Source organism: Leptopilina boulardi, unplaced genomic scaffold (assembly GCF_019393585.1).
Source record: "Leptopilina boulardi isolate dan_hultmark-lab unplaced genomic scaffold, ZJU_Lbou_2.1 LbouV2_305, whole genome shotgun sequence".
NCBI classification, from domain to species: Eukaryota; Metazoa; Arthropoda; class Insecta; order Hymenoptera; family Figitidae; genus Leptopilina; species Leptopilina boulardi.
In genome coordinates this window covers 2,458,856-2,482,328 of record NW_026137869.1, presented here as the reverse complement: position 1 = coordinate 2,482,328, position 23,473 = coordinate 2,458,856, and the positions used below count along the sequence as shown (strand labels likewise).

Genomic DNA, 23,473 nt, shown 5'->3' with positions numbered 1-23,473 from the left:
ATTCCCAAGCTATTTTTTTTATACACAAGAGAAGACTTTTTACAATAATTATTTAATAGAGTATAATCATCCACATATTTATAAAAAAAAAGAGTAAAAAAAAAAATGAAAAGAAACTGAATAAATTCGTACAAAAATACAGAAAATTATTTTCAAAATGAATTTCTTTGGACGATATAATTAACAATTTTAGAAATTTCTTTCATTTCTATTTTCTTTGAATGTTTACATATAAGTCTTCTTGTCGATGCACTTGATATGAATTTTAAATATTGATTTTCGATATTTTCAGAAATTTTTCTTTTTTTTGGTCAAGATTATTTTTTTGTCCTTTTTCAAAATTGCAACAAAAATACTATATTTTATTTAAATTAAAAGAAAAATTATTTTATTTTTTTTTGTGAGTAATCAACTAATCTGAGAGACCATAAGTATCGATTATTGGAAATCGGAAGATTCCAGCTTCTGCTTATCCCTGAGGCGAGAAGATACTTAAGACCTTTCATGTATTGTGTCTACTTACATTAAAAAAAAAGAAAAATAATTATATATTTTACATAAATTTATTGATGGAAAAAAAAAATTAAATTATAAATTAGTTGCGTTGCTGCAATTTTTTTTTTTTTATAAAATCCCTGAAATTCTCAGTTTTAAAATTTCGAGTGTAAAATTTCCTATATTATGGAATTAATGTCTTATATGTTTTAAAATTAATTATTATTCACTGATTCGTCTCTCAATTCCAATGTAATTGTAAAAAATATTGCTAAAAAAGAAAGAAAAAAATTGAAAACTAATATTAAAATAATTCATGAATTTGAAAATATCATGCACTGGCTCTCGCATCAGATTATAATAAGCCTTGTTCTTTTTTTTTTTTTCTTGCATATTAAAGTTTATACAGAAAGGTACGAAAAGAACTAGAATAGTTTTGATTACATCAAATTCATAATAATGGTAATAATAAAAATAATTATTACAATAAAATAATAATGATAAAAATAAAAAAAAATAATAGACTTTAGTCAAGTATATATTTTTTTTAAAATATTGCCCCATTAAGCAATATTCATTCTATTTGCTTAATTAATAAAATTTACTTTCATTCCATTATTTTCATTAAAAAAAAAAAAATTATTAATAATATCATTTCCCAAGAGATAATTGACAATTTTTTTCACTTCATCGCTAGTTCGTTTCTTACCAATATATAATAATCAAAGTTTCACGAGGAATTGATTTTTTCTTTTTTTTTACTTTGAAATTTCTAAATCTGCATTTAATTCGTTTTTTTAGTGATAAATTCGAGAACAAGTGCAGTCAATGTTAGATACGAATTAATTTTTCAAAAAGTGCATATTCAACGGGATTTTTAATGATTGTCCTCGTGTGCTTTACAATGGGAGAGAGCTGTTTGTTTTATTGCGGAACGGATGAGAGCGAATGAAGTAAAGAAAAAAAACACAGCAACAATAATTTATACTCATTTATTTACAATAATATAGATGACGGCGCACGAAATTGTTGTTCATGATTTACAATAATTTACGAACCATCACAAGTTCCAATTATAACAACTCTTTTTTTTTGTGCAAGGCGCACGAGTCATTCTTCGACGTTGATAATGCACTTTTTTTAAATGTTTTTTTTTTTTTATAATTTTCGTTTCTGTATCTTTTTTTAAATTTTTATCATTATCTTTTATTCGTCGTAATTTTTTTTTTTTAATTTTTTTCTTTTTATTCTTTAGCTAATTTTTTTTTTCATGCTCCATCCTCCATCGATATTAACTTTTTTTTTTTCATTATTATTATTATTTTTCTTTCTTTCTTTGAGCGGATCGATTGGCTAATGCGATTTCGACCGAGTCTGTTTTAAAACGGCGACTTCGTGTGCTTTGCTAACAATTAAAAATTTCCTATTTACTTATCGTTCATGTATTTTTTGTCGTTTAAATTCAATTCACATTATTAGGGTATATTAGTTAATTATAATAGTTGTCATTATAATTGGTAATAATATACAACATTTTTTCAATAAATCATTTATCCTAAAAACCCCACTGCATGCTTGTGTTAAAGTCCGCGAGAGACTTTTTAATTTTTTTTTTTTTTTGTTTTTTGTTTTCTTCTCACACGTTATACACACGGGCAGATTCATGCATAAAACATTCTTCGCTATTCTTTCATACATTACAAACACGCGCTGTGGGACTGTACTGGCTTCACGCGTGGCTTATTGAACTAATGCTTGATTAATGTACGTGTAACTTTTGCGAGTTCCACACGTCGTGCGAACACAATACGTTCTCGCAATTTTGTTATGTTTGTGTTTCTGTAATTTTCTTTCTTTCATCTTTTTTGTATCATTACACTACATTTGTTTCCTTTTCTTTTTTTATAAATAGTGTATAATCTTTCTTTATACATAATAATTAAAAGACACTTTCCTGTACAAATCTCAATCAAAATAGTAAAAAAAAAAAAAAAAAAAAACACTAACCTCGTGACATTTTTGTAAAAAAAAATCCGAAATTGAAATTTATTCATGAATAGAAAAATTTCATAAAGAAAAAAAAAATGAAAACATTTGAAAAATAAACTGAAAACTTTCACGAAATTAAAAAAGTTCAAAAAAAAAATTGAAAATCAAGAAAAATTAAATTAAATAAAATTTCGAAATTTTATTTAAATTAATTAATCATAAAAGAAAATTCACGGCATTTTTTATTTTAAATAAAAAAAATAAAATCGTTAATAAAAATTTTTTACATCTGAAAAAATTGTCTTCAAATTAAAAATTAAGAAATTCGAAATTCATAAAAGAAAAGTATTTGAAACGTTTCAAAAATTATCGGAAAGTAATTTTTTTTTAAATTGATTTCAAACAGAAAAGTGTCTAAAAGGGCGATTAAAAAGTTCGTGATTTGAATAAGTTTGTTATCTATATATATTTTTCACGGATTCATTACTAAAGAAGAGAGAGAGATAGAGAGTAAAAAATGTGTGTATTGTTTTTTTTTTGTGTGTGTATTTCCTTTGTTTACAATATAGCGTGTAGAAAAATTTGTACACCCGCACATTCAAATGCGTGAATTGATAATTGCCTATACGAATTTATTTATTTCACATCGTTTTGCAAAAAGAGTGGCACGAAACAAGAAATATTTTCAAAAGAAACAAAAAAAAATTGCTAAATAAAAAACGAATATACCCTCAATTTATACAAAACTTTTTAATTTTAGAAATTAAATTTCATACAATAATAATACGAATATTTTACATAATTAAAAAACTAAGAAAAAAAATCTTTCAATCTTAATAAATTAAATTACTTAATTTTTAAACAAATAAATAAATATTAAAAAAGTTTTTTTTTTTTTAATAAATCCCAATTATCATTTATCTTAATTTAGTTAATTTTATTTTAAATTTAATTAATTTTATTTTTAATTCTTTTTTTTTTTATTAACTATATAATAGGCTTATTCGATTTATATGAATTTAATTCAATTTTCATTAATATAATTTTTTACTTTTCATTTTAATTAATTTCGAGTAGAAATCTTTGAAAAAAAAGGATTCATCCATTTTTCACCCTGATCATTCAAATAGAGAAATAGTTTTTAAAAAAATGCAATCTGATAAAAAAAAAAAATTCATTTGCTTGGAAAACAAAGAGATATTTTTCTTGTCATTCAATGGCAAAATTGTTGAATTTTGCCCTTGAACAAGAGAAATAGTAAAAATCTTTTTGTCTTCTTTGCAATTGTTGACATATTTTTCGACTTTTTATCTATGTATTTAATTTCAAAAATTATAAATTAAATAACAATAATTAAAAGACCGAAAAAAATGATTAAACAGTTTTTGAAAGTACTTATTATTTAAAAATTTTTTTTAAAAAAAACTTGTCAATGTAAAATTGAGAATATTTCCCTTTAATAAATTTGTTTTTTCCTTTTTTTGTAAATAATTATTTTTCAGTCTCAATTGTTAATAAAAGTAACTTTTTCATAATTTTAAATCTTCAAACTTTTCGTACTCATTAAATCAATTTTGTATAAATAAAAAGAAAAAAAAAGAACACTGTTTCCTGCCACTCTAGAGCATTTCATAAAACTGTACTTTTGTGCGTACTTGTGATAAAAAATTATGATAGTTTAACGTAAACTCACACTCGAGCACACAACCGTTTTAACTCTTGTGCTTCATTAAATATTAAAAATAAAAGAAGAAATTTTTTTTTTTTTTACACACCTCCTGAGTCTTGTGTCATCTCGATATCCATTCTTTCACACGTTTCTCGTCACTTGCATACGCTTTGCACAGTACGTACTTATAATTAAAAACTTCTTAAAGTATTATATTCATTTACTCTATTAATTATATCAATACTGTTGACGGATAGAGATTCATTCACAGATCCACGGCCGAGTGTCGATCATATATTTTTTTTTTATTATCGCGCGTGGCTTACAATCTTCCTTTATAGCGTTTCTATTTAGTGCAAGAGTTTTTGTTTTCTTCCCTACATTCGATTTATCACACGCTTGATCTCACTGTCGCGGGTTCTTTTTTCTTTTGTTTTCACTAAATCGAGTAAAATATTGCGAGTTCAAGTGGATCGAGCACTTTTTTTTTTATCTTCTGATTCCTCAGCCTTGTAAACTAGCTTATCCTGCACAAATGTATTGCCTAACTCCCAAACTCCTGTGTTTTCTTTATTTTTTTTCACCGCTTTAGTGAATTAATATATATATATTCCTTTTTCTTACATATGACCACTCTGTGTCAAAAGAAATTGGAGCTGTTGCAGCTGCGTCAAACAGACAAGTTGCTGTACCATACTCTGCAGTGGATCCTGACTTTGAGTTTGTCCTGATTGAGCTTGCTGAAGCGGCTGCGTCAAACCTCCACCAGTAGGCTGAGCAGTCGTTGACAGCATTGAGCCCGATGCTCCTGAATGATCAGCTGCTGTTAATAATTGTCGCTGCTGTTGCTGAGCCTGATGATGGGCCGCTAAGAGCTCCAATGAATCCATCCCCATGGAAGAAACATGACTCAGTTGTGCGTGATGATGCTGTTGCTGCTGCTGCTCTGGACGAAGACCAGAAAGTGCAGGTTGACAATTTAGAGGTAGAACGCCGATCTGCGACAATCGAGCAGCTGAGGAAGAAGATGATGAGCTGGCCAAATAGGAGTTGGGGAGGTTAGTATTCTCGCCCCGCTAGGGAGCCACATTTTTGGGCCTGCGCCCCCGACGCCCCCTGGTGGGGGGGCGCGGGGACTCCTGGCCTCACTGGCTCACAGCGGGGCTCTTCTTGTCTTGCTGTTGCTGACTCGTGTCCTGTGATCCCTGTATCCCTGCACCCTGTCCACCTTGAGAACCCTGGACTCCCTGAAAAAAAAAAAAATGTTTCAATGAAAAATTATCATAAATTCAAAATGTGATCAATAAAAATCCAATTTTACTAATATTTTTAATTAAATTCTATTGTTTTGATTAAATTTGTTATCAATATTATAAATTATAATATATATTCCTTTATATATCATAAACAAAATAAGATACATTTGTTTGATTGGTATCGAATAATTGGGAGTGCTTGATTAGTTAATTCTAACAGGATCATAATTTTGTCATTAGTATATATATACATAACAACGAATCAGGTTCTGCAATCATTCTCCATATATCGAGTATAACGATATTTTGAAAGTTATGTCCTTCGATAATTCGCGTACATATATATTTTATGACAAAATATCTCACGAATAATTCAAATTTCAGGATGTTCAGCAATATTTGCAAAAAAATATGTACTGTTTATTAATAATAAAAAATTATTATTTTTATATATTCTTAAATTTGTTTAAACAAATTAGTTTGCATTAAACAGTTTAAAAATTAAAAAATAATAAAAAAAATTTATGAAAATAAACAGTATTAGAAAAAAAGAAATTGAAAAAAAATTCGATAATTTCAAGATTTGCTCAACACCCTGAAAAATAAAAATGGGACTAAATATGTACCTGACTACCGGGACCTCCCTGTGGAGGACCTGGACCACGATCCGGTGGCCAAGAATTGCCAGGTGTAGGTTCAGAATGGAATTGGTGCGGATGTGGAGGTGGTCCACCCGGAGTATCGTGACTATGAGGATCTAAACTATTGGCCGCGTCATATTGTGTGTTCTCCAGCCTTGTAATTAGTCGTTCATCCTCATCGCCAAATTCACCGCCCATCAACGATGGTTCACCCACTACCATCACGTCCTAATATAAAATCAAAACACATTAATCATTATCGACAAATATAATTTTTTAAATCTAAATTTATATTTAATAAAATATAATTTTATATTTATATTATAAAATAATTATAAAATAATTATAAAATTACAAACCTGAGACGCTAGGGAGAAATTTGGACCCGGAGATCGTTTTTTACTGGGAACTGGAGGCGCATTATTTCCCGGTCCCGACGTACTACCTTTTCGCTTTCTTCTTTTACTTGCTGGTCTTTGGGACTCTGTAATTAATGAAATAGAAAAAAAAAACAAAACATTAGCAACAATATCACGTGTGCACACACCTAGGATTTTTTTTTCTAAGCGTATGCAGCTTCACTATAAATTGAATCTATTATTCACTACCCAGCTGTGGACCTTTCTCAGTATCAAAGGTCTCTAATGTATGAACGTATAAAACACGCTCATACAGGCACGCATGCAGCGACAGACAAATGCACAGATACTTTACATCTTTTCATATTTAACAAAAAAAAAAAGAATTAAATTATTTTTGCTAAAATCAATTTTAAACAAAGTTGCATAATATTTGCGCGTCACAGTTTGATTTCAAGGTTCCTCCGACCTTGCAAAAGGATATACGGAATGTAGGTACCAGCTCAACTGCGAAAGAGGAGGGAAAAATATGGTTAAAGAAACGGAAACGCGGTGTGCGCGCATAACGCACGATTGCGAAGAACGATAAGAATACACTTGGTGTGTATTCCAAAGTGTTCAACCAAGGATAACCAAGAGAAGGAGTGTAGTCGATTATACAAAGTATAACATAAATATAGGTTGCGAAACAATTTCAAGAAAAACAGTTCTTTAACTTTGTCAGCAACAACTAATCTCTTTCTTTTTAAATGGAAAAAAGAATATTTTTTTTTACAATTACTAAAATTGATTTATTTTTTAAAAAATAATTTTTTGTTTTTGGAATAAAATTATTTGCAAGGCGGAGAAACGTTGAAAATCAATTCTGTTTTCTTTAACGAATAGAAAAAAGGAGAAAAAAATTCGCGTTTTGTGAAAAAAGAAATGTAATCAATTTGATTTTATATCGAAACCGTAGCAGACCAGCTTGCTGACTGGCTCCACTGGCTGGTGGTTTTGTCTCATGTAAAGCAACTGTCCGTCTACCTCTCTTACCCGGCGGGGCAACCATCCTCTGCCACTTCTGGAACAGGGTTGTCTTCAAACAATCTCGTGGCGACAATGCGTACGCTTTGTGCCTCGACATAAGCTCCTGCATTGGTTCTAGAATCACGCATAACTGAAAAAGAAAACAAAAAAAAATTAATTGAAGAAAAAATTGAGACTATATATATATATATATATATTTAAGAGAAAGAGGAGAAAGCGTTCTGGAACCGAAAGAAGCTGTATCGTAACCCGGATTCTTTCTACTTTCGCGAAACATGAACACGACTTAGACCTAGATCAAGTGAAAGAAACTGATACTAGGTTTGAAAATTTTATTCTCATGAAATTTCCAATGATATTTTTATGAATCAAATTCTCACGTTTTGTTGTTATGAAAAAGAAATTGTTTTTTTTTCTCAAATGATATTATTAATTTCGTGAATGAATTTTTAAATTGTTTTACACTATTAGTTTACGGTAAAAAAAATTCATATGGAAAAGAAATAAAAAGGCAATAAATAAAAAAACAAATAAATCTTACCCTAAGATAATTGAGGGTGGAATTAGTTATCCCTTGCCTCGTGATGTTTTTACTAATTTGATCTAATAACGCCGGGTCCTGTTGTTGCGAATGCATTCCAACCATAGATCTAGGTACGAATTCCCGATGTGCTCTCACCGTCATATGCCACGACTTTATCCTCATGAGATCGTCATAAGTAAATTCAAGAACTAGCCTACCCTCGGTACACACCTAAAAAAACAAAAAATAGAAAAATCACCATTTGAAATAAAATCAGAAAAAGCAACAAAATAAATAATTCAAATTCTATGACTAAAGAATATTTAATTTATTTTGTACGTGATTTTTACTCTAATAAAAATTCTCAATAAAGAATAAAAAAACTAATTATAATTCTCTCTAAATTTGAATTGGAAATTTCCCCAGAAAAAAAAATGTTACTAAATAGTAATATAACAAAAATTAGGGAAAATTTCTACTAATTTGAATTAAAATAATTTCTCAATTCAAAATTTTGAGAGTAAAAAATCGAATGAAAAAAATCCATAAATAGCCAAATTAATTCGATAATAAAAATTAATATTAAAAGAAATCTCACCTTTGTGAACATTGGTTTCGCATGATGCGTGACCATAACGCAGTGATCACAGTCTAATGTTATACTTGTATTGTGAAACGATTCCTTCGGATGCTTCATATTATAGTAAAGTTCCGTCACACCACCCTCAAATATCGAACGAAAATACCTTGGTATTAATGTTCTTCCTATAGCTGAAAGTTCAAAAATAAATTTCAAATAAAACTGTCATAAAAAAAAGGGTTTTTTTTTTTTTTTCTAAAATAAATTGACTCACAGTATCTTTTCGGTCCATCCTCCAAACAAAACGCAAGAGTAAGAGTTGCATCCTCTTCAAAAAATTCAGTCGCAAATGCATCCCACCAAAGATTATCGCTCTCCTGCAACGAAAAAAATAAAATTAATTTTTTGTTTCTATTTCTATTAAAAAAATTTCAATTAAATTGGCAAAAATTTTGTTTCTTATTTAAAAAAAAAAAAAATTGGTTTAATTTAATCGAATGGGGGGAAAAAATGAGAATATCAATAATAAATCGGTGAGAGTAGGTCGAAAGTATAACAATGATGACAGGAGAGGGATGATATAAATATATATATATAGGAGAAACATGAAAATGTAGAGCGAAAGAGAGCATTGCTGACGATGAAGGACGAAAAAGGGTTTGAGAGAGCGTTGTACTCGGAGTTGAATAACGCATGACTGTCTGGCTTCAAATTATAGCATTCCACCCACCCTTTTCCCACCCCTTTTTAGAAAGAACTACCTTTTGGCGTTGTTCACCGCGTTTTCATTCAATTATGTATTTCGCTGCGAGGCCCTGTCCTCGTGTTATTTTCGCGCTCTTTCTTCTTTTTTGCGTCTTATTTTATTTTTTTATTTATTTTTTTTTTTTTGCTGACCACTTAGTAAAGGGGGTCCAAAGGTGCTTCAAGGTGGCGAGATTTGTAGGCATCATGAGTGGTAGGCATTCGCATCCTCCCGGTAGTCGTTCCCACATATATATATATATATATATATATATATATATATATATATATATATATATATATAGCCAACGTGGGGACTATAGTTAAATAACTGGTTTCGCACGTTCGGAACAGTCACGAACGAACGGGGTCCTAGTATGCTTTTATATATATATATATCTTGTATCTTGGGCCCTTGGAGCATTCATTTCATCCTGTGTCTTTCTTACTTTTTGATTCATAATTCCACTTTTATCTTTACCTGACAATTAAGCGCAACATTCACATGTTTTATTTTTTCAAAAAGTCAATTTCGAGTTTATTATGCATATTTTCTTGCGGTATATTTTTCAGAAGTTTTTTTTTTAATTTATCGGCTTTCATTTGCAATCTCGCGTAATACATCTCTAATTTTTGTGCAGAAATAAAATATTTGAAATTAAAATAAAAATTATCATTATTAACTAATTTTTTTTTTTTTAATTAAAATTAATAATTACAAATTGGAACTAACAATTAATTATAGAATTATTCTAATATTGTTAGCATACTTACAATTTGAAATCAATATTTTTAATTACAAAATTAAATATTAATAATAATATTAAAAAATTAATCGAATTTTCAATTTTTGGCGATAATTATTTTTTTTTTGCAAATTTTTTCGCAATTTAAGAGCAAAAACTCTTAAAACTTTCCCATATATCGAAAAATTGAATTTTTTTGATTTTCTAGTTAAAAATCGGTTATAATTCTTTTTCGATAAAAAAAAATGTTCCTCATTGGAAAAATGATTTCTACATTTTTTTTCCCCATCGAAAATATTCTCCTTCATTATTTTTTTGAAAAAAATATTTAGAAATATATATTTAAAGAGCAAAAAAAAAATATATATCGTAAATTATTTCACGAGGGGGGTTAAAGTTGAAATTCACGAAAAACTTTAATAAACTGTGTTGTTATTGCTCCAGTATCTTCTCAACGAAATCTTTTGCCATTCGAAATTTCTGTCACGTATGTAATGCAGAAAGACGACCATTCGAGAGATGTTGTACAGTTATTTCAGCCATGATTTTAAAGCAAAAAAAAAATGTATGTTGCACAGCTTGAATCTACATATATTTCTCTAAAAAAAATCTCTTTTCTGATTTTATACATAAAGTTTAATATTTTGATATGCAAAGTAACAGCTACTTTGTTAAATTACAGAAATTAAAATTTTTTTTCCAACTTTTTCGTAACAATAAATTTTCCAAAAAAAATAAGAAAATAAAAATATTAGGGACAAAAATTGAAAATTCGCAGTGAAAAAATTAGAAATATGAAAGCTTGTCATTAAACAGTGTCCTATACGGATTGAATTTGAAAAAAAAAAAAAAGTGAACTCTGATTCAATCTGCACTCTGTTCGATGAACGCATGATAATAGAAGGAAACGTGTTGCGCGTTGCCTTTATTACATCATTCGTACTAAAAGCGCCCCCCAATGGATTCCATAAATCGTATGGTTGTAACGTCAAGAGAACTGCTAGGAAAACGCATAATTACACCTGTATTTTCATAATAAACGTTTCTGTGACAATGTGTCAGAAAATGTAAATTCCATCCTAAACTAAAATTGCATTTGCAAAATTTTTTAATTAAAATTTTATTTTAAAAATCAAAAAGCGAATTTAAATACATATTTTTTTAATTAATAATTATTTGATTTTAATTAAAATTTTCATTTATTTTCTAACTATCTTTGTAATTAAATTCTAACTACCGTTGATTTTTTTTTTATTTATATATGAAATTTCTATAATAGATTTTTAATATTCAATAATTGTTTATCATCTTTTTTCAATTATTGAATATGACTTATTTGAACGCAAACTGAAGAATCGAAATACAAAATATAGACTCGACAAATAAAACTTTATGTCTTTACATATATACCAAATCAATAATTCACTAAAATTATCTCATTACAGTTCGAGTATACTTATACTTGATTTCTTGACCACAACTATAGATATAAATGGAATGTAAATAATTTTAATTCACCTTGTTTTCTTTAGTTTCATAATTATCACAATAATAGGCAATAAAAAAAAAATTGCCTTTATTTTTTTATTCTTTCTCAATTTTTTTTTTTAATATTCACTTCTTATAGAAAATAATTCTATAATTATTTTTCCACCAAAAATTTTTGTAATAATTTTAGAAATTTTCTTTTACAGAAGAATAAATATAATTTTTTTTTTTTAATAGAACAAAATAACTATTATTTCATGAAAAGAATCTATAAATAAATAATTTAGGAAAATTCTCTTTAAAAAAAAAAAAAAAATTAACGTTAGTTTATATACGATTTGAACTTTTTTAAAAAATTGAACAGATTTAATACAATTTTCTATCAAGTATACCAAATTAATTTCAAAAGATATTCATTTGTCATATTTCGAATTATTATTATTATTATTATTTTGATTATTCCATGGAAAAATTTACCCCTTTTTAAAAAAAAAAAAAAAAATTGTATATTCGCTTTAAAATTAACATCGAATATTTTTCAGTGAGAGAAAATCTCTTTTTTTCCCAAACGTAAATTTCAAGTAAAATTATTTTCACGGATGTTGAACAGAATCAAACGTTTATAAAAATAAAATCGTATCTCGATAAATTATTGAAACATTTTCACATTAAAAATTTAACTTTTCAAAAATATATAAAAATTAAGCTAAACTATTCTAGTATAATTAAAATAAATATAAATTTATTAATAATAAATTAGTTCTAAAATGTTAATTGTACTGACAATTATAATCATCTGATAAAAAAAAATTGAAGTATTAGAAATTTACTATAAAAACCAAAAATTAGTTAATTAAAAATTTTTTTATTGTAATTTTTTGTTTATTAACTATTTTCACTTACTGATATTATTTATTCAATGTTTGTTAGTTCGTAATTAATTTTAGTTAATTCAATCAAAAAGAAACTAAAATTTTTACGTTTTTCTCAAATTTCAGTTAACAGAACAATAATTTTGTTGACGTAACTAAAATTTTGGTAGATCAAATATAATTTGATTAAACAAATATCAGTATTATTTGACAATAACAAAATTCCTATATAATCAACATAAATAAAAAATTGAAAATATAATACAAATGCAAAAAATGTTTTAAAAAAAATTAAATTTACAATTTACAATATTCAAAATAAATACAATTTTATTTATTCCATAAAATTTATATTTAATCCAAAAATTTATTTTTATTCAATTTCCATAAAAAATCTCAAAACTCGTTTAAAAAAAAGCCGCTCATAATTTAAAAATAAAATTCATTTTCAAAAAAAAAAATATTTTTAAAAACTATATATATTCTTTCAAGGGGAAATTTTCTATAAAATATAAATTTATTTAGGAAAAAAAAAACTAAATCAACCGCATTTTTTTATCAGCTTAAAAAATGTGACAGAAAAATTTCATATTCACCCCCAAAAAATATTAACAATTAAAAAAAAGTTTCCAAATTACTTTTTTTTTCTTTGGAAAAAAAAATTCAATTTAAGAATACAAAAAAAAAAGAAAATAAATAAATAAAAAGTTTAATTTAATTTTTTTTGCTTCTTTTTTTTATAATAAAAGAAACTTTCTCCATCACCTGTACTTTGTCAAGTTGAATGATTTTTAGCTTGGACTGTACCACCCTACTGTTGTTAGGGGGAGGGGGGAGACTAGGGGTGGTATATGATCGTGTATATATGCCGTTGCGGAAGTATTGTCAGCGTGCTCCACCTCTGGGTTTTTGTTGAAAAATGTTATAAAAAATTAATGGTTTAATCAATAAATAAAAAAGTTATATGAAAATTATGAGAAAATTCATCCACATATGACCATCAATTTTTAAAAATTTCATATAAAAATTATTGTTAATATTGAAATTGTAAGATTTCCCTCTGGTCTGACTACTCAGGACAAAACTCGTTCAGTCAACTCGAGTATATACGGCCAGGGGCGGCGGTAAGAGGGGTATGAGGTGGATGGGGGGTACAATATGGGTTATCGAGGGGGCCCCACCCCCGAGGGAGGGCAGGGGTCCTCATTTTATTACCCAGACTCCCATAGAGGTTCTCAACTTCTTACAAAGTTCTTATAACACCGCGGATTATCGTGTAAACACCGGGGGAAAGAGAGAGAGAGAGAGAGAGAGAGAGAGAGAGAGAGAGAGAGAGAGAGAGGGGCGAATGGAAAGTGGTCGTGGGGACGTCACTAACCGTAGTCAACAATCCTCCTTAAAATTGGCGTTACGTAAAAAGGACCACGGGTCCAAAAAAAAAAAAAATACACTAATAAAGGGACAGCAACAATTTTTTTTCGAAAAATTCTAAATTTATTTTATTTTATTATTTTAGCTATTTTATTATTTTATTTTAGGTATTTAATTATTTTAATTATTTTAATTACTTTAATTATTTTATTCTAAATTTTATTTCATTTTTAATTAGGAAAATATTTTGGAAAATTTCTTTACAATCACTTTGCCACCGGTTTTTTTCCTGAAAGGAGAAAATAAAGTACAAAAATTAATTTAATATTTATTTTTTTTTATTTATTTTTTTTTAAATACTTATAAAAATTGTAATATATTTTTAAAAAGAATTTCTTATCTTACAAATTGTTACAAAAAATATAGTTATAAAAAAATTTTTTTTGATTTAAATCGAAAATTATCAAATCTTTCCGAAATAATATAGAAAATTAATTTTTTTTTTCCCAATAAATAGAAAAATAATTTTCTACAATTAATAATAGTAATTAATTTACTATAATAAATAATAATAATTATTTCAAATTAAAATATTCAAATTTTGTCTCGAATTTTGTTATAATTATAGCAAATCTACTGCCAAAATATTTTTTAAAAAAAAATCAGCATTATGGTTTTTACACGAGGGTTTTTACTAAACTTTGTACAATAATCTTTGACGAATGAATATCTCCTTTGTTGTAATATTCAATTGTTATCGAATTTTCAACTAGTTTATGATTTTCAATCATCGGTAGCATTTCATAGTTAGAAATTCAGTACAACTCTTGATTGTTTACAGTGAGTTGGATTGAAAATTAGGTAACTCATTAATTAGATAAGGGCCATAATATATATAATTATTGATTGAAGTTTGTTTAAACACAACTGAATATCAAATATTCAGAAATAATTTTAACAATTATACTGACTGTAATAAAAAAAAAATTATTGACTCAAATCAAAATAAAGGAAATTATTTTTCCCAAAAAAAAAAAATTAATTTCCAAAATGAAAAAAATTTTGATTCAAATAATTTTTCTTTAATAACTAATTTAACAAAATAAATATTCAAAAAATAAGTAGTGAAATTCTTTTTTGAACAGAAAATACTATTTTTTAAAGAAATTATTTTTCAAAAAAATCATTTTTTTAAACAAAATATTTCTTTTTATAAATTTTTCATGATCGACGCGACTATTGACAGTTTTTTTTTTTTTAGTAATTTGCAGGTTTTTCCTGCGACCTGTAACCTCTCTTGAAAACAACAAGAAACATTTTACGAGAAGAGTCAACAACAAGAAAGTTTAAAGAGAAAGCACGTGACAGGTTGCATCGATTCCATACGGGTCTATAAAAATACAGTATAAGGAATTTTTTTTTCGCGATAGAATTTCATAAAAGTATTCTTTTTTTACGATTGGAATATGCACGAGGTTATACTGAAGTACACATCCTGAGGTACCATTTTTTTTTTTTTTTTTACTATTTTCTTCTTTTTACTATACTTTTGCGCTACTATATACTATTTTTTTTTGTCTATTTTTCTAAAACTTTTCTATTTCTTATTTTTCTACAATTTCTATTTCTTCTTTTTCTATTCCTCTTTCCCTGGCTGTATGTCTTCCTATTCGTTTTGCCCTTATTGCCCTTCTCTTAGCTTCAGCTAGAGGCTAGAATACGTTTTCTCTCTATCTCTCTCTCTCTTTCTCTCTACCTTGGTTTTATTTGCTCACCGGACCACCTACACCCACCTCTTTCTCTCTCTCTCTCTCTCTCTCAAGCAACTAATGCTGCTCCTTGCTCATAATATCCAATGTCGAGAAAATCGTTAGTAATAAAATATTACTCTACATCAGACAGCAGCAGTCATTATTACCAGTCATACAATAATTAGAGCTCAATCAGTGCGGAATATATATATTGTGTTCAAACTGTATACAAATTATTATTATCATTATATCATAGAAAACAACTACCGTAGAACTGATCTAATTAGACTTTAAAAAATTACGATTTTTTTTCGAAAAAAAAAACAAAATTAAAATTCAAATCTATAAAAAAAAATGTTTTTTACTATTTAAATACTATTTAAAGTACTATTTAAATTTTTTTTATTTTATAAAATAATATAATTAATAAATAAATATTATTTATTTAAATTTCACAAAAATTTTTTTTATGTCATCCAAAATATTTTCTTTTGACCCAACAAAAAATATTTAGTTGAGAAGCAAAATTTGTTTTTTTATTGAAACAAAAAAAAATTGTGTTTATAATTATTGTGACAAAAACGTATGAAATTCTGATCGTTCAAATGAATGAAATCATTTCTATTGGTCTATAATTTTTTTCAAAAAATTATTACGGAGATGAAAAATAAAAAAGTACATTAAGATTATTAATTTACTTTTGGATACAGAAAGCAATATTTTATTTAAAAAAAAAAAAATTTTTTTTGGTTAAAACAGTAGAAAACATTTTTCGTTCATACATTCGGATTTTCAGGTACATAAAAACGATTGATTGTCCAAATTTAATTAATTTCTAGGCAAATCTAAAATTTTTTTAATAATATTATTAATATTAATGATTTAAATATTTTCATATTAATAATATTAATATTTTTATTATTTCTATTATTAATAATTTTAATTTTTTTCATATTAATAATTTTAATATTTTTATTTTTAATAATTTTAATATTTCTATTATTAATAATTTTAATTTTTTTCATATTAATAATTTTTATATTTTTATTTTTAATAATTTTAATATTTCTATTATTAATAAATTTAATTTTTTTAATATTAATAATTTTTATATTTTTTAATATTACACTAAAATTATAAATTTCGTAAAACTTATCAAACTATATATATATATATAAAAATTTATATATCTAAAAAATCGACTGGAATACGAAAAAAAAAATATAATTGGCGAAGAACAAAAAAAAAGAATCGATTCAATCATGAATTTAAATTACCGATAATTTGCGTTTTTCTTTCTTTTTTATATAAAAAAAAAAAAAAAATCTTTAAAAAAATTTGTGTGCGTATAATGTAAAAATTCAAGCGTTTCAGAAAGTTTTAGGTCCGAACAGTCACGCGAAGAGAAGAATGACGAGTTTATTTTTTTCAGGCCAACCTTTTTCGATAGAAACAGCCAATCCGGTTTTAGAAGGTCTAAATTCTAGATCTTTTGTATATAATATTGTCCAGCGAACACTTATACCAACTAGTATATTATAATACACACAAATGAAACAAAAAAAAATTAAAAATTAAATAAATTAAATTAAAAAAAAAATACAATTGAATCTATAAAATATATATCTGACAAATTTCCCCCCTTTTTTTTTCTTCGTAATTTTAAAGACCAATTTTTAATACGCGATAAAATGAAATTCTACAAAATTTTTTTTGATAATTTTCAAAAGTATATTTTCTTTTTATTTGATTTACTTTTTTAGTGTAATTATTATTGTTCGTTTCTCACTTTATATATTATATACATTTTATAAAATCCTTAATTCTGTATTCAATTTGCCCTTGATAATAAGACCGGTTTATATTCTTGAAGTTTTATGAAAAAAAAAAAAAAATGCAAAGTGGATGTCATTCGAAATAAATGTATGAAAATTGAAACATTTAAATAATAGAAAAAAATTAAATACATTATTGACTGAATATAAAATTATTTATTATTAATTATTTACAGTTGTTAATTTTTTACTGTTTAATTAATTATTTATTATTTAGTACAATATTTAAAATAAAAATATAAATTTATAAATATTATAAACTACCATTAATAAAATTACTATTTAATTAATAATAAATATAATAATAATAAAAAAATAATAATAAATATAATAATAAATGATAATTATAATTGCAATCAGAATTAGATAATTGAAATTATATAATTTTTATTATTTTATATTATTTTTTTTTTTTATTATTATTTTATTATTTTTATTAATTTTTATATTTTATATAAATTTTTTTCCAAAGAAGTTGTCAATATTTTTATGTACATATTTATTGTTTTCTCTTGTCAAATATTTCGTATATGAAAAATTGTCTTTAGAATATTTTACCGCAGCTTCTTTTCAAAAAAAAAAAAAAAAATTTGTTCACCAAAAAAAAAAAAGGGAAAACTCTTTCGTGAATATATATTTTTTAAAAAATCCAAAGGGTTTACATATACATGATCGATTAATTCAATCCTAAAGTTAACTGTGGAAGAAATGGCGCTGAACTTTGCACACGCACGCTGACAGCGGTCGAGATCTGACGATAGTCAGGGAGCAAAAATGATTTATTGCTGGTGGACATGCCACGTCGAGCTAACTTTGCAAAACGTTACAAAGTTGTCCAGGTCGATGCGAAAATTTCGAATGGTTATATATTGACAATGCTTTTATCTCTTTTTTTTAAAAAAAATTTTAATCTCAATCAAGTATTATTATAATTATTCAATTTTAATTAGATGAAATTTTATTTTGATGAAATTTTATATTCAGATGAAATTTAATTTAGATGAAAATTTTAATTTAGATGAAATTTTATTCAAGTGAAATTTTAATTCAGATGAAATTTTGTTTAGATGAAATTTTATTCAAGTGAAATTTTAATTAAATAAAATGTTATTCAGATGAAATTTTAATTACATAAAATTAAATTAAATAAATAAGAAAATATGTATATATGATACACGGGGGAAGAAAAAAATGAAGCAAAAGCTACTGGTCATCATACGCAAAGTGAGAAAAGGATTGATTGTCGTAGACCGTAATGCGAAAAACACGAAAGAACATTAGTCGGATGTGCCCAGCTTGTCACGTGCATTCGAACGAAGATTAATGGTGAAAGAAACATGAACGCGTTATAAAGTAGAAGAGCACACGTTAACTCCTTCATATACGCCTCTTTTTCCCCCCCTCCCCACTTATATATCTAATTAAAAATTTTCTGACCCTACAGAAAGTCCTCTTCAATCTATATTTAGTGGCACCTCAAAGCAAATTTTTTTAAAAATTTTATTAATAAACTACACTCAAACCTGTCCAAATGAGACACTGAAAATTAGTTGACTGACTAATTTCCATAAAATCTATAACTTCCATAACCGAATAATAAGAGAAAATTTGGTAAATATTTGTTTTGATAATAAATTAATATTTGAAAAAATAATTTTAGTCTCACTTAACAAGGTTTGAGTGTATGTTAAAATATTGTCTCAATTTCCTTAAGCTCTATAACTAAAAAGATAACTAAAAATTTAGCAAATATTTGTATTCATAATAAATAATTATTTAAAAGCAAATAATTTCTGTCTCACTTAACAAGGTTTGAGTGTATGCTAAAATAGGTTGATATCTCAATTTTTCTAACGCTTAATAACTAAATGTCAAAAAGAAATTTAGTAAATATTTGTTTTGATAATAACTATTTGAGGCAAACAATTTTGTCCTGTCTCAGTTAGCAAGGTTTAACTGTACTAAAATATTGTTAGACACTTGTCTCAATTTCCTAACGCTCCATAGCTAAAGGTCAAAAAGAAATTTAATAAATATTTATTTGAAGCAAATAATTTTGTCCCGTCTCACTTAGCAAGGTTTAACTGTATTAAAATATTATTAGACACTTGTCTCAATTTCCTAAAGCTCCATAGCAAAAGGTCAAACAGAAATTTATATATATTTATTTAAAGCAAATAATTTTGTCCCGTCTCACTTAGCAAGGTTTGACTGTACTAAAATATTATTAGACACTTGTCTCAATTTCCTAACGCTCCATAGCTAAATGTCAAAAAGAAATTTAGTGAATATTTGTTTTGATAATAACTATTTTAAGCAAATAATTCTGTCCCGTCTCACTTAGCAAGGTTTAACTGTACTAAAATATTATTAGACACTTGTCTCAATTTTCTAAAGCTCCATAACTAAATGTCAAAAAGAAATTTAATAAATATTTATTTGAAGCAAATAATTTTGTCCCGTCTCACTTAGCAAGGTTTAACTGTACTAAAATATTATTACACTTGTCTTAATTTACAAAATAAATAAAATAATAAGAAAATAAAGAATAAAAATATTCACGAATATTAAATTAAAATAAGTAACTAAATTAAAATAAGTAAAATAAATAAAAAAAAATAAACAAGAGCCGTAAAATATTTTCTGAATAAACGTCATATATATAAGAGTATATTTATTAACAGAGTTCATATAATTAAATTGGCAAAAATTAATCAGCGTAGAGGAAAAAGAAAAGAAAATCTCACGATAATATAAGGGTCCAAAAAAAAAAACAAAGTAAACCGGTGCCACTTTAACATTAAGTTCTTCGTGCGGTAGTCGCGGTAGTGTGTCCCCCCATAAAAGGAATCTTGTCTTATTATCAACAAGTAATGATCTGTGAAGCTACATCGGACTTATTCGTAAAAGTATAATACGACATTTTTTTTTTAAATTATCCCTCTCAACATTGTATAAATTTTTCAATTCTCTTTTCGCCTTTATTTTTTCAATTCAAGATATTTAATATTTATTGCATCGATATAAAATAAATTTTAAATTTTTAAATATTTAATTCAATATTTTATTATTCTATTAATTTACTATTTTAATATACCTATTAATTTACTATTTTAATATATTATTAATTTACCATTTAATCTATTAATTTGCTATTTAAATTTTCTTAAATTAATTTTTTTTAATGTTTGCAATTTTAATTTTTACTATTTATATTTATTAAAAATAAAGTAATTAATTTACTGTATATCAATTTATTATGTATTACTAGTTATTTTTATTATAATAGTAAATTTATTGTATTTAATAATACAATCAAACCTGATTAGGCGAGATTTTAATGACGTGGAAAATAGTTTCATTGCAATTCTGTATCAAAAACTTTCAATGATTCCATTAACGGATAAGTGAGATATCTGTTTTCGTATAGAATCAAATGAGCTTCTTTACACGCTCACTTAAACAGGTTCAACTGCATATTTATCCAAATTGGATTATTACGTTTATATTTACATTGAATATCAACCCTAAACTTTGCAAAAAAAAAAATATTACTCTAAGAAGTTAAAATTAAATATTTTTTTATAATAATATTAATAAATATTATAAATATCAAAATATAATATTCATTATTCAATTTTTCTATTTTATTATTTCTTTTATTGCTATATTATTGTTTTATTACACTATTTAATTGTTATTTTTTATTATATTGTTTTATTTATTGATTTTTATTATATTTATTTTATTATTTTTTCTTTTATTTATTTATTTTTGTATTTATAGTTATATTTGTATAATTATTTTTCCAATTATAATCGAATATGGAGAATGTAAATGATGAATAATAATAATAATAATAATAATTTATCGAGTTTACTCACCTCGGTGCGTTGCTGTAACCTCTTGTTCAGCTCATAGAGTCGGTAGTCCGGTTGGTTCATGAATGGTGTGTGCCTCCTGGGGACAGGCAACGATCTGTCAGACCAGACCGAGAGGTCATGTTAGGGTGCTGTGTACAATGTGTTTTGTGTGTGTCACGTGTATCATGCATATTTCAATAAAATTTAAATTAAAATTAACCCACAAACTTGGCTGGCAAATCTTATCACTCTATATGTATATATATATATATATATATATATATATATATATATATATATATATATATATAACTTTGAAACAAACTTTTGGACAAACTTTCTTTTATATATTATATATATATATATATACTTTTAGAGAACTCATGCAAATTCTTTTGCTGTATTTCATTCACTATTTTTTCTTTTTTCATTCATTCTTTTTCATTTCCTTTGCAAAATTAGATACAACTTCCTATTAATAATAATTTCTTGAAACTTCAATTTATATTTATATCAAAATTTTTTCATTGTCTAATTTTTTATATTGTCAAATTTTTTTACACTCAGATTAAAGAACCAAATGTACCATTTTTTTTATATTTACCCAATTTTTTGGTTAATTCAAACCAAAATTTGTTTAATTCAAATAAATATTTATTTGATCTAAATAACTTTTTGGTTTATTTTAATAAATTTTTTGAATAGAGAAAAAATTTTATTGAGCTAAATATAAACGTTTGGTTTGAAACAACCAAATTTTTGGTTAACTGTATATCATAATGCATTTATTTTATTGATTTAACCAAAAATTTTGTTGCTTCAAACGAATTTTTTTTTCTGAGTGTATATTATCAAATTTTTTATATTATCTAATTTTTTATATATAGTCAAATATATATTTATTTATAAAATTAAATAATTTTTCATTTAGAATAGAATTACATTTATTCACTGATGCTAATTTATTTTTTCATTTAGTTTTTAATTTAAATGCAAAAGAATAATTAAATTTGCCAGCCAAATGATAATGATAAATAAATTATAATTATTCTTTATGTGTATCGTCTAATAACTATACAATATTTATAATAAAATTACGACAATTATAGTTAAATAATAATAATACTAATAATAATAAAAAAAAAATAATAATATTAATAATAATAATAATAATAATATAGTAGTAAAAAAGGAACAACAAATAACACATCATGAGGAAGCAGAAACAATGTGAAAGATTCGATTTTGCGATTTCGATCATTTTCTGTAAATATATATATATTGGGAGAGATGTATGGATACCTTGAAAGAAAACGATAAATGAGAGAAATACCCTTATACCTTGTTAGCTGTTCATTCTCTCAGAAGCACAAATCCAACAATGGATTCGTCTTCTATTACGATTCAATCGTGGGAAGACTTATCTACTCTCAGACGTTAACATATATGAATGGCACTGATGTAAGTCAAATCAAAGATAACATAATCTACGAGCGATTTATCACATACGAGATAAATATTTTGTTTTAATAAATTTCATATTCAATTAAATATTAATAATTTAATTGTTAATAAATAATAAAAATTCAAAATCTGAATTAGTTAACAAATTGTTAGTAAAATACTTTTTGCTTTTAACAAATAGTAACTAATTATTAGTAAAAAAAAATTACTAATTACTAATTACTAATTACTAATTACTAAAAATCAGTCACTGCTTAACGAATATTTTTTTTTGGAGCAAAAAATGATTATTTTATTAATAATTTTTTTAATTGAGAGAAAGAGAGAGAGAGAGAGAGTTGAATAATTTTTTGGAGAATGATCTTGAACTTGGAAAAATATAAGGTATAGTATTATTCAGAGTCGCCGACCATATCATGGCGGTTAAACGCATGGTAATTAACGTCAAAATGATATTACTTAACACGCTAGTTTCCCCAAGACATGAGAGAGTGTATATATATATACATAAACATATCCGTGGCGACGCATTCAGTTTAGTTAGAGAGATATTTTGAAGACAGTGCCGGGATTTACTAAGAAGGAAATATATGTATACGTAAAGGCGAGTGCAATAAATTTTGCAAAACTGTTTAATCTTAATGAAGAGAACAAATTTTTATAGAGACAAATTCATAACTTTATGGAAAAAAATTAAATTTTTCAATTTTTTAATTCTCATTTAATAGAATTTTAAGTGCATCGAATTTTTAAACTCTACACGGAGAAAAAAAGTTATCCATATTAGCTAAAATTTAG

At 25.5% G+C, this 23,473-nt stretch overlaps 1 protein-coding gene across 5 annotated transcripts in view; it reads right to left on the bottom strand.

The window, feature by feature from the left end:
• Window positions 1-1,471: 1,471 nt before the first annotated feature.
• LOC127283080 (LIM domain-binding protein 2) overlaps window positions 1,472-23,473 on the bottom strand; it is a 103,173-nt gene continuing 81,171 nt past the window's right edge. For 2 of the 5 annotated variants that reach the window (XM_051307746.1, XM_051307744.1), the window contains 8 exons: window positions 21,233-21,308; window positions 8,816-8,918; window positions 8,560-8,732; window positions 7,980-8,192; window positions 7,436-7,568; window positions 6,410-6,534; window positions 6,036-6,278; window positions 1,472-5,400 (listed from right to left, as the gene is read on the bottom strand). In XM_051307746.1, the coding sequence (XP_051163703.1) occupies window positions 5,299-5,400; window positions 6,036-6,278; window positions 6,410-6,534; window positions 7,436-7,568; window positions 7,980-8,192; window positions 8,560-8,732; window positions 8,816-8,918; window positions 21,233-21,308 (1,168 nt within the window). In that variant the 3' untranslated portion in view covers window positions 1,472-5,298. Of the gene's footprint in view, window positions 5,401-6,035; window positions 6,279-6,409; window positions 6,535-7,435; window positions 7,569-7,979; window positions 8,193-8,559; window positions 8,733-8,815; window positions 8,919-21,232; window positions 21,327-23,473 lie in introns of all 5 variants that reach the window. The other 3 variants (XM_051307745.1, XM_051307741.1, XM_051307743.1) reach the window with 2 other exon arrangements.